This window comes from Suncus etruscus, chromosome 12 (genome assembly GCF_024139225.1).
Source record: "Suncus etruscus isolate mSunEtr1 chromosome 12, mSunEtr1.pri.cur, whole genome shotgun sequence".
Lineage (NCBI taxonomy): Eukaryota > Metazoa > Chordata > Mammalia > Eulipotyphla > Soricidae > Suncus > Suncus etruscus.
Window position 1 is genome coordinate 23,943,926 of NC_064859.1, and position 11,784 is coordinate 23,955,709.

An 11,784-nucleotide genomic window follows, 5' to 3' on the forward strand; every position below is an offset into this window, starting at 1 on the left:
ATGAATGGCTGGAGAATAGATGAGGGGGATTTTATAAGGCTAATGATAGGCTAGCCTTGGACCAACATATCTGTGTAACTGACCAGAGAAGTCGTCATGCCATTGAGGAGAGCCTGGACTGTAGCCAGGTCTAGGCAAGGTGGTAACTAGGAATAGGGAACTTTGTGGTGACACAATGCCCACCTGTGGGATTTACTTCTTGTTTCTCCTAGATAAAAGTCTCCTAGGGAATATAAGGTGAGCTGGAAGACTGTGTTTAAAGGGGAGATTCACGATGAAGGCGGGTGAGAGTGAGGTGCATGATGTGCACTTCTCTGTAGAGAAGCAGAATATTTCTCTCTGGCCCCGAGGCAAGTTCTAGTCACACTCAGAAAAGAATTTGTGCTCCGTGACCAAGTTCATCCTTAGCAGGTCCTTCAACAAACTCTCTTCTTTCTGCAGAGCCTCCTCCCAAGGCAAGTCCATCTCTGGTTCTGAGTAGACGCCCCACATTGTGTGCTGCAGTGATTTGCCTGGCGCTGGTCCTGGTTGCCTCGGTGGTTATGCAGGCCGCTCTCTGTAAGTGTGCAGGTTCCATGCTCTGGGATGGCTCTGGCCCCCAAGCATGATGCTTTCTAACCCCCACCCTTAGTAAGATGAACTTTGCTCTTCTGAATGCTGAGTACATTTTCCTGATTGGAGACACATGTATATGCTGGTCTGATTTAGCTCTTTAGTAACCAAAAAGAATTGTTTTCCCCCATCTTGACTCCCAATAATTGAAGTCCTCCTCATGTCTCTTGCCTTGTATCTCTTGTCTTAACTGACTGGACAGAGAACTGGCTTATGAACTGACCAGTATCTGTGGCTCATCCCTTCCCAGGGCATCCTTCATTCTCATTCCCATAGAGATGACCCCTTCTATGTGTGACTTAATATTCTTTCCTGCCTTTGCCAGACCTCCTGGCCTCTGCTTCCAGTGAAATCTTCTCTCATATCAGAGCTTCAGAAAGCAGAGGGAGGGAAGGTCTCACCTCTCTCTTCAAGGTGTTGGGACCCAGATTTGGAGCTCTTTCTACTTTGAGTGCTTTAGGTATATTTGTGATTTCCTTCCTGGCATCCAAGACTGTGATCTGAGCAGTGAGTAACAGCAAATGGGGCAAGGAAGGGGAGAAATGGTTTCATAATTCCCTTTCACGTGAGTTCTTTAAAAGGAAAGAGCTAGAATGATGGAGCCCACAGAGAAGTAGGGAGGAAGTAGGCAGTATTAAAGCTATGTCTTTTCTAACTATATCCTTGGTATCTGAAGAAAAATTAGCCAGGGTTGTATGCAATTTCTTATATTTTCTTTACCTGTCATTGTAGTGTTTGCATCTGTCAGAGTTCCTGGAACATGGCTGGTACCCTCTGCATGTTTGTTGACTTAAGACATTCTGAATGAATGGAGGGTGGGCTGAGCCCTTTAAAGAAAATCTATTCTGGGCTGGAAAGATAGCATGGAGGTAGGGCATTTGCCTTGCATGCAGAAGGATGGTGGTTCAAATCCCGGCATCCCATATGGTCCCCCGAGTTTGCCAGGAGCGATTTCTGAGCATAAAACCAGGAGTAACCCCTGAGTGCTGCCGGGTATAATTCAAAAACAAAAAGAAAGAAAGAAAGAAAGAAAGAAAGAAAGAAAGAAAGAAAGAAAGAAAGAAAGAAAGAAAGAAAGAAAGAAAGAAAGAAAGAAAGAAAGAAAGAAAGAAAGAAAGAAAGAAAGAAAGAAAGAAAGAAAGAAAGAAAGAAAGAAAGAAAGAAAGAAAGAAAGAAAGAAAGTCTACTCCTACTCCTTTCTTTCCTTTAATTCTCTGAACACCCTCTCTCCTATCTATCCCTGGAAATGAAAATCAGTTGACCCACTGATTTTTTTCAAATTTAGATTCCTGGCTTCAGGGCAAAATATCAACTGTAAAGACCAATACTCAGTTGCTGAATAATGTGGTGAGCAATATCAGCACCTTGGATTCTGAAATTAAGAGAAACAGAGGTGGTATGAAGACAACTGACTTTCAGGTTCGAACAGTAAACACCAGCTTGAATCAAGTGCTTTCCAAGATCCAAAAATTGGAGATCAGAATGATGCAAGCAAGTGCATCGGTCCAGATGTTAACAGCCAGTTGGGAGGAAGTCAATACTTTAAATTCCCAGATCCCAGAGTTAAGAAAAAATCTGGAGAAAGCCAATGCTTTGAATGTAAAGATTCTTGGACTCCAGAAAAATCTGGAAAATATTGACAAGAAGATCAAACATCAAAGTAAGTAACTTGGAAAAGAATGGAGATCAGAGGTTATGGAACTTAGTCTTGGGCAGTGGGGTCACGGCTGGTGTGTGTGTGGAAGGAGGGGGAAAGAATAAGGATAGACAAGAATGGAAGATTAAGAAGAAGAGATGTAATACTGGGGTTGGGGAGGACTTGAGAGCTATTAAGAGAGAAGAGCCTCCTGCACCAAGGCACAGTATATAGAAACATTAGGAGACTGTCCTAGCCCAAATAAACCACTTTTCATTACATTCTTTAGTCAGAGCCCAGTCTACAGCCATACTCACTCTGAACGTGCCCAATCTTGTCTTTATCAAAGCCCAGGGGCACAATCACTTGTAAAAATCAATAGAGAATTGCTCCTCTCTCATGGTAAAGAACTCTCATCCTCCTCCTTCATTCTCCAGTCTATGAGATCTGTGACTGCCAATTTTACTCAGACTTAAAGGATTGGAGAGTTTCTTTACTCCCATCCACAAGGATCCAGTGATCTTAAAGCTCACCCACTGACAGTTGAGGTCTTAGGGGTTCCACACCAGTCCTTTTATTGATCTAATATCCAGCACACATAGGAACATTCACGTTTTTCCTTTACCTATGTTCTCAGACGATATTCTACAGATGGTTTCTCAAGACTGGAAGTATTTTGAGGGGAACTTCTATTATTTTTCAAGGATCTCCAAAACCTGGTATAGTGCTGAGCAGTTCTGTCTTTCCAGGGATTCAAAACTGACTTCAGTGACCTCAGATGATGAACAGGTGAGTGCTGTACCCCTGGATTCTAGGAGAGTGTGACACATGAGTGTGTCAGGCAGGATGAACAAGATTCCATTGCAGTAATGACAATCCCCAAAGCTTAGTTGTCTAGAGGGTGACTAATTAGCACAACACATTTCACAAGAGCTGGTAGGGGTTCTGGTTCTGTGACTGTGACCACACAATAACCTATGCCAAACTTTCCATCTCAATATATATGCCTACAACAACTGAGTCGAAAAAAAGGACATGGATAGTTGTGTATTGGCTTTGAAAACTTATGCTGAGAAATAACAGGTATCACTTCTGCTCACTTTGATTGACCAAAGCAAATTAGATAGTACTCCCAGCTCCAAAGAAGGTGAGGATGCATTCCCTCTTGGTGTCCAGAAAACAAGCATATTTGCAAATATTCCAAAAATTGTCCTATCTGGTAAGGCAGAATGTTGAACCATCTCCTCCAATCTGGGAGGTGGAGCAGTGGCACAGCTAAGAGTACAGACTCTTTGATCAGTGTCCATGGTCCCCGTTTACCTCATTTTTGATCCTTGAAAAAATGATAAATTCTTTTTTTTTTGGTTTTTGGGTCACACCCGGCGGTGCTCAGGGGTTGCTCCTGGCTGTCTGCTCAGAAATAGCTCCTGGCAGGCACGGGGGACCATGTGGGACACCGGGTTTCGAACCAATCACCTTTGGTCCTGGATCGGCTGCTTGCAAGGCAAATGCCACTGTGCTATCTGTCCGGGCCCAATGATAAATTCATTTAAGTCTGTTGGACTTAATGCTAATGATACCTGCCTCAGAGAATATATATATATATATATATATGTATATATGTGTATATGTATATATTTAAAAAGAGTTTTTATATCCTGGTGTTCTGTGCAGATTGGGCACTCTCTAGTTTTGTTTTTTAATTTTTTAATTTATATTTATTTATTTATTTTGGTTTTTGGGCCACACCTGATGGCTCTCAGGGGTTACTCCTAGCTGTCTGCTCAGAAATAGCTCCTGGCAGGTACGGGGGGCCATATGGGACGCCGGGATTCGAACTAACCACCTTAGGTCCTGGACCGGCTGCTTGCAAGGCAAACACTGCTGTGCTATCTCTCCGGCCCCTATTTTAATATTTTTATTTAGACACAATGGTTACAAACATGTTTTAGTTGGATTTCAGTTATATAACAAGTATACTTCTCTTTACCAGTGCAACCTTCCCTCCACCAATTTTCCCCATCTTTATTCTCCCCACCCCCTGCCTATCTTCAAGGCAGGCATTCTATTTCTCTCACTTACTACCATTGTCATGATTATTGTTAGTTATTTCTCTAACTGCACTCACCAATCTTTGTGGTAAGCTCCATATCATGGGCTGGTCCTTCCAGACCTCATCTTTATTGTCTCTGCATATTATTGCCATACTGTCTTTTAAATCCCACAGATAAGTGAGACTATTCTGTATCTATCTCTCTCCCTCTGACTCACTCAGAATAATAGTTTCCATGTCTATCCATGTACAGAAAAATTTCATGACTTAATTTTTCCTGACAGCGGCATAGTATTCCATTGTGTATACAGTATGTACCATAGTTTCTTTAGCCACACATCTGTTGTCCAGCATCTGGGTAGTTTCCAGATTCTGGCTATTGTAAATAGAGCTGCAATGAACATAGACATGCAAAGGGCATTATTGTATTGTGTTTTTGTGGTCCTAGGGTATATCCCTAGGAATGATATTAGTGGCTCATTTCCAGTTTTTATTAATTTTTATTTTATTTATTTATTTATTTATTTATTTATTTATTTATTTATTTATTTATTTATTTATTTATTTATTTATTTATTTAGGTTTTTGGGTCACACCCGGCGGTGCTCAGGGGTTACTCCTGGCTGTCTGCTCAGAAATAGCTCCTGGCAGGCACAGGGGACCATATGGAACATCAGGATTCGAACCAACCACCTTAGGTTCTGGATAGACTGCTTGCAAGGCAAGCACCGCTGTGCTCTCTCTCTGGGCCCCCAGTTTTTTTTTTTTTAAATCTCCATATTGTTTCCATAAAGGCTGGACTAGATGGCATTCCTACCAGCAATGAATGAGAGTTTCTTTCTCCCTACATCCCCACCAGCACTGATCTCATTCTTTGTGATATGTGCCAGTCTCTGTAGCTTGAGATGGTACCTCATTGTTGTTTCTAGATTTAGCTGCTGTCAACAGGACCATTCCCCAAGGGCTCCTGCTCTGGAGTGTAGCTAAGTCTTCCTCAGACTAATTTAGCATCTGCTTCCCCAGGGTCAAAAGAGCATGGATGTTGAGTGTGTCAGTTTTCAGACAAAGACAAGCTGGCATCCGGAAGATGGTTCAGAGCTCTGGGTGAAATAAAAAGAGGCTTGAGGCCAGTGGGTAAAAAGGTTCTTGGGGTTCTAAGTCTGTCAATGAGGATGAGTCAAGAGCACCTCGAGATGCTCCTGTCCTGAGTTTCAGGAATAATGCCATTTATTTGTCTCCTTTCCAGGAGTTTCTGTGTAAGACCGCAGGTGGGGAGCCACACTGGATTGGCCTGAGCAAAGCGGGGGCTCAGGGACTCTGGACCTGGGTGGATGACACACCATTCAGCAAGGTGCAGAGTTCCAGGTAAACCCTCAAAGGTCTCTGCTGAGCCTGACATTCAGGGGGGATGGGCAACGGGGAGTGGGTTTTTACTATGACTACAAAGCCCAACCCTTGAATTGAGGTCCAGTTCCCCTCCACCACTGACTGTGGAAATAAATGGGAGCAAGTCCAGGTCCTGTACGAAGTCTCGGTTTGGAGTGTGGTCTTCCAACCTGCCCCATGCCTGGTTTCCTGAGGGTCTTGAGAGTGCTGTGGTATTAAATTGGGCACAATTGCAGGCTTAGAGGTTGTTGATTTATCAAACCCCTTCTCTTCAGGCCCGAGAGTCCTGCTAAGTCTCATTTAGGACCAGGGGTGGGATAGAAGTCACTTATTTATTTCTTCTTTTTTTTTTCTCTCTTGGTAGATACTGGGTTCCAGGGGAACCCAACAATATGGGGAACAACGAACACTGTGTCACTCTAAAGACAACTTCCCTCAGGTCGTGGAATGATGCCTCCTGTGACTTCCCATTTCGTTTCATCTGTAAACGACCCTACATCCCATCTGATACCTAATAGAACTGGCCTCAAATTGGCACTTCCGACTTCAAATCTTGTCCAAGTCAGGAAATTCCATTCTCTCCTTCATCTTTCAGAGGACTCTGGCCTTACTTTATTTTTGTACCAGATCTAGCCATGCTCAGAGTTTACTCAGGAGACCGTATGTACTGCTCAGGCTTGAACCTGGGCTAACTGTGTACTATATCTTAAGTTTTCCTTGCTTTACAACATCCCAAAGACACAGAGGAGTTCATCATCTTGGGCTGGGAATTATTGCACCCAGTAAGGAAGCCAGAATGGGAAGGAGACCAGGATTAATATGGGAAAGGAGCACACAGAATTTCTGGAAGTTTAGACTGCTTCATAAGAAAACCCAGAGAAACCTCCTGGGCTTTCTGTTCCCTCCAGAAAAGCCTCAGCTTTGTGCCACTGCAATAGTTCTGATATAGAGCCTCCAAGTTTTTCTGTTGATACCTTGAATTTGAGTTGCCATCTTGGATGCTGGTGGCTGTCAGGTGTGTTGGGAGTACAGCAGAAAGGGCTTTGGTCATCATGTTCATGCCAAGTTCTCATCACCTTCTTCAGTCATGTCCTTCATCAATGCACTGGTTTGGGCTCAGTGGTTCCACTTTGGGACTGATCTCTAAGTGTCTCCTGCTGACCTGCTCCTGTGTGCCTCCCATTCTGCCAGCCCAGCTATGTCCACTTTCCTCCCCCCAACTCCTCTGTACTGCTTCCTGTCTCTTCATTCTCCTGCATTGCCTCTTCCTAGGCTCTGTGAAGGCTGAGTGGCCTTTGACCTTAGAGTTCACATTCAGGTTTGCACAAATAAAATGCTACTTGGGCAAAGGCTTCCATCTGTGTTCACGTTTATACTTCATGTACAGTTGAGCTGACCCCAAAAGCCACATGCTTTGGTGCACAGGAAGTTTTGAGGTATCCTCAGTTAGGGGTTCAAAAGGAACATGGAATAGAGAATTTCCAGCCCTAGAAATGACATGGCACTTACATTGAGATGCAACTCAGCAGGTGGCCTCACCTCTGGGATCCTTTCTGTAGGAAGGCTGTCTGGCCAGTTTGCTTTCCTCTGGCTTCCCTTCTGTGAAGGAGATAAGCCAGATGCCCTGCTCTTCACATAGGGGGCTCACCACCTCTGGCCCCAGTCCTGCTTCAGCGGCTGAGAATTGTGCGCAGGTCTCACCAGGAGGAAAAGGCAAGAGGGATAGCCCAAAGAGCTGTGTGGTGCAAATTGAGCTGAGCAGGGTGGCTTGATCACTTTCTGTTCCCTCAGGGAAAGTGCCATCTTCTGGGAGGCTTGCACAAGGGCCATTGCACCTCAATAGTAAAGGATGTGGGAGCGGCTTGAGTAACGAGAGGACAGGGTCTTCTGGTTCCTGCTTGTTTGAATAGTTTCCCAGACTGGAGGAGTTAGTGGAACATATTAGGTCAAAAATTGGGTGGAGTCCATAAAAGAACATGCTGGGGGACGGAGCTCATAATTGGGTTTTGGGACCCTGTGATGTTCAAAGATGTGAGGACTGGGCCAGAGAGATTATACAGAGGAGGGCGCTTGTTTCGTACACAGGCCACTCTGTTCCTATCCCTCGCTCCACACCCGAAGCTGCCAATGTTCCTCATACTCTGCCAGGAGGAGCTGCGTAAATTATTTGAAAATTTCTGCATGAGGGATTTATCTGCCTTTTGATCCAAAAATTTCTTTGCATCAGTATGGTTTCATACTTTGGGTCATAATCTAAATTGATGTTGGTTTCCTTTCTCAAATGGCTCCAGCTTTGGCTGTTGAGTTCTCTTTAGCATGGCTCCTATCTTTTGACATACCTGCATCATTTTGCTCCTGGTTCTGAGCTCAGGGATCACTCCTGGTGGGACTTGGGAGATCATATGGGGGTGTCAGAGATTAAACCCAGATCAATTACATGTAAAGTACTGGACTATCTCTCTGGACCCACCTCCATTTTTATTTCAAAGCATCTCTTAGCTGAGAAGGTAAGGGTAGGCGTAAGGCTCTGTGGTGTTAATAGTGGTGTATGGTCCAATTTTGTCACAACTCACTGAAACTTGACTTCTGGACTAGGAAGTTTAAGGTTCAAAGAGGCAAAAGTAAAGACAAGATGGACTCCTGCATGGGTGGAGTGTCAGAGAGAGGGTCTCAGACACTTGTTGTCTAGAGATTGTATAGGTTCTTTTTTTTGGGGGGGAGGGCGCACAACTGTGACGCTCAGGGGTTACTCCTGGCTATGTGGTCAGAAATCGCTCCTGGTTTGGGGGACCATATGGGATGCCTGGGATCCAACCAAGGTCTGTCCTGGATTAGCTTCGTGAAAGGCAAACGCCCTACTGCTGCACTATCTCTCCGGTCCCCAGAGATTGTATAGGTTCTCTTCAGAATGGCACTAGCTTGTATCACTGTTATATGCCTAATAATGTGTTCTGTTCTCTTATTAAATTCAAAATTAGTAAATGAGGGTCCCTTAGCATCTTCGAAGAAGATTTGAGAAGGACAGGCTTTATTAGTGGCTCAGAGACCTGGGATGCGAAGGTAGCTGAATGATGAAATTTTTAAGACAGTGTAAGGTGGAGTGTTTCCTGACAACTGACAAAACAACAACCACCAACGAGGAATCCTCAGTCAGTACCTTCTGCTCCTACAAGTACTAATAGTCTTATCAGTTTTTTTTGAGGGGATTAATGTTGATCAAACTCAGGGCATTACACACGTTAGGCAATGCTTTACCACTGAACTCTGTTCCCAGTCTGCCAGGATTATCTTACATACTTCTTGCTCCACTTCTAGAGGCAGCCATTTTTACAAAGGTCCTGGACACTCACTCACTCTCTCTCTCTCTCTCTCTCTCTCTCTCTCTCTCTCTCTCTCTGTCTCTGTCTCTCTCTGTCTCTCTCTCTCGATATTTAAGGAAAGAAGACTGCCATGCTGGAGAGATAGTCAGTGGGTAAAGTGCTTACCCTGCATGCAGCCATGAAACAGGAAGGAGGGCTGGGGAGCAGATTAGGAATGTGGCCTGTACCTTTTTTGAGGGGCAGGAAGATCCAACCTGTGACATTTGGAGTCCAAGAAGTTCAGAAACGCAGAAATGGCTGTAGTTTTCTCACGACAGCACAGAGGAACATAAACACCTGCAGACTCCTCTCTGAAGAGCAGACACTCCCGTTCTTTCACACAGGAAATCCTAAGGGCTTGCCGGAGCGCTGGGGCCAGGAACCCAAAGGGAGACCCAGTAGGATTATTTTACCACAGAACTTCTGTCCTGCCAGTTGTGAAGTCCTAAAGAGGTCAATGAGTCACCCAAATCCCTCCTGGGACCTACAGACTCTGCCACACTGATCCAGCCCCATACCTTGCCTGCCTTCTGTGATGTAAGAGGGCCTGAGGCCAGGATTAAGTTACCACAGTCATACAGATGTTTTCTGGACAAAGCAAAGAAAGTGTGACCTCTTCCTGTGACTGGGGGAAAGGTGCTTGTGACAGGGGCAGCAAGTAGCTGGTGACTGATGCGGGGGGCTCAGCTGGAGTGTGAGCCTGAGCGGAAGAGGTAGGAGAAGGGTAGAAGGAGGAAGAGGGACAGAGGCTCGGCTGGGCCCAGAACACTCCACATGCCAGGATTTCTTGGTGTGTTTGCCTGGTATGTTGGGGGCTCTGGGCAGGACAGCTAGCCATAGGACCCCTGGGCTGACCACTTAGTCCAGGGGAACAAGATTCCCCCCACACCAGGCGGGTCTTCAGGGCCACGCCTGGTTAATCGGGCCCTGGGGGGAGGGGGTGAGAAATTCCTCCCTAGGCATCCTAAAACTACAGAGGCTCGGCTGGGCCCAGAACACTCCACATGCCAGGATTTCGTGGGCTTTTGACTGGTATGATGGGGGCTCTGGGCAGGACAGCTAGCCATAGGACCCCTGGGCTGACCACTTAGTCCAGGCGAGCATGATTCCCCCCACACCAGGCGGGTCTTCAGGGCCACGCCTGGTTAATCGGGCCCTGGGGGGAGGGGGTGAGAAATTCCTCCCTAGGCATCCAAAAACTACAGAACCACGCGGGGGCTCATGCCCCTGCGCGTACTTCATGTACTTCATGTATTCAGAATATTCCTTATTCTTATGTTATGTTTTCCGTATACAGAATGTTTATTTTGTATTCTTCCCTTTCCCACACCCCTACAAAGCTCTTTTTTTCTCCTTAACTCTCTAACCCCTCTCAAACATCACTAACCTAGTTTACTCTTTTTAACTTCAGTAGTGTATAATCGTAATCACAGTCCAAAGCTGTGCATTGTGTGTGACAACCCCAAACTGTTTCAAGATACATAAAATGGACACATATTTCTTTAGAATATTTTGTGTTTTTTCTCTGACAGCTATAATTCTTACTAAATGTTGTCTTATACAGTGATGATTATAACCACTTTTTATCTTCTCTTTTTGAGCTGTTTAACAAGGAATTTTGGTGGAAGAGTCCCCCAGTTTAATGCTTATGATTGAACCATGTCATGGGAATCATTGTAATTGTTCTTATGGCCCCCATATGCGCCAATAACACCATGTGGCATTGCTTCTTATTTGCATAGGCACATTAAAATGGGAAAATAGTATAAATACAAATAAGATCCTATCTAATAGAGATTGGAACACACAAATCTTGTAGTGCAAAGGGACCTTACACCCTGAACATTGACATAACGACCTGGCACAGACCTCAGAAGAAAGGGCATATTCCATTCTCCCCTGAACCAGGAAAGCCATCCACGAAACATCCAGGCTGGTCTATAACATCACCTGGAAGCAATCCTCTACCACGGAAGACCTACACTGCTCAGACTTCAACCTGCTCAAAAGAGACTTCCCTTAACACTGAGAAGACTTAACAACAACAACGACCTACTTACAGGACAGGGCTCCCTGCATTGCCCTTTGATTGTGAGGTGAAAGGAGAGGATGCTCCATGTCCTGACTTCAATGTAAGATATGCAAATTCCAGGATCTTTAATACAGAAACATGATACCAACAACAGAGACTGTGTGAAAAATAAAAGTGTGTTGGCACTACGGACAATGTATTGGATTGGACGATCTAGCTTGCCTGGAGCCTAGACTTGGTCTTGTGCCAGGAAACTTCAGGGGTCTGGGCCAGGAAACTTCAGGGGTCTGGTCTCTTTGTACTTAGGCCAAGGTTATTTCTTTCCATGTCCCTCATATTTTGGTGGGCCTATGCAAACAACAATTGCCACTCTAACACCATTCTTACTGTGCTCCTTTGACTCTAATCCTTAAAAAGAACTCACTTAAAATTTGAGGTTAACTTAAGCTAATATGCATGTATATGGAAATGTAAGAAAATACTATGCCTGTAATGTTTAAGGAGTTACGTAAGTTTTATGGCTTTAGATTGCCTTGTGTACTGTTAAGAAATATTATAATGTGTTACAATCTGGGGACTTGAGGGACAAAGTAATTGTACATGGATTCTGTCTTATTTATCTTAATGTTCTTTGGCTGAAATTTCAAAGTTAAGATATCAGCAAGGGGACTTCTGAGAATTATGTTATGGGTGATTGTCCTTCCAC

The 11,784-nt window shown here is 44.6% G+C and overlaps 1 protein-coding gene across 1 annotated transcript; it reads left to right on the forward strand.

The window, feature by feature from the left end:
• Positions 1 to 274: 274 nt before the first annotated feature.
• On the forward strand, positions 275 to 6,202 carry CD207 (CD207 molecule). The gene is made up of 6 exons (XM_049784571.1): positions 275 to 350; positions 442 to 558; positions 1,898 to 2,272; positions 2,886 to 3,037; positions 5,548 to 5,666; positions 6,052 to 6,202. Exons 1-6 carry the CDS (start codon positions 275 to 277, stop codon positions 6,200 to 6,202), a joined length of 990 nt encoding a protein of 329 aa, XP_049640528.1.
• Positions 6,203 to 11,784: the final 5,582 nt, after the last annotated feature.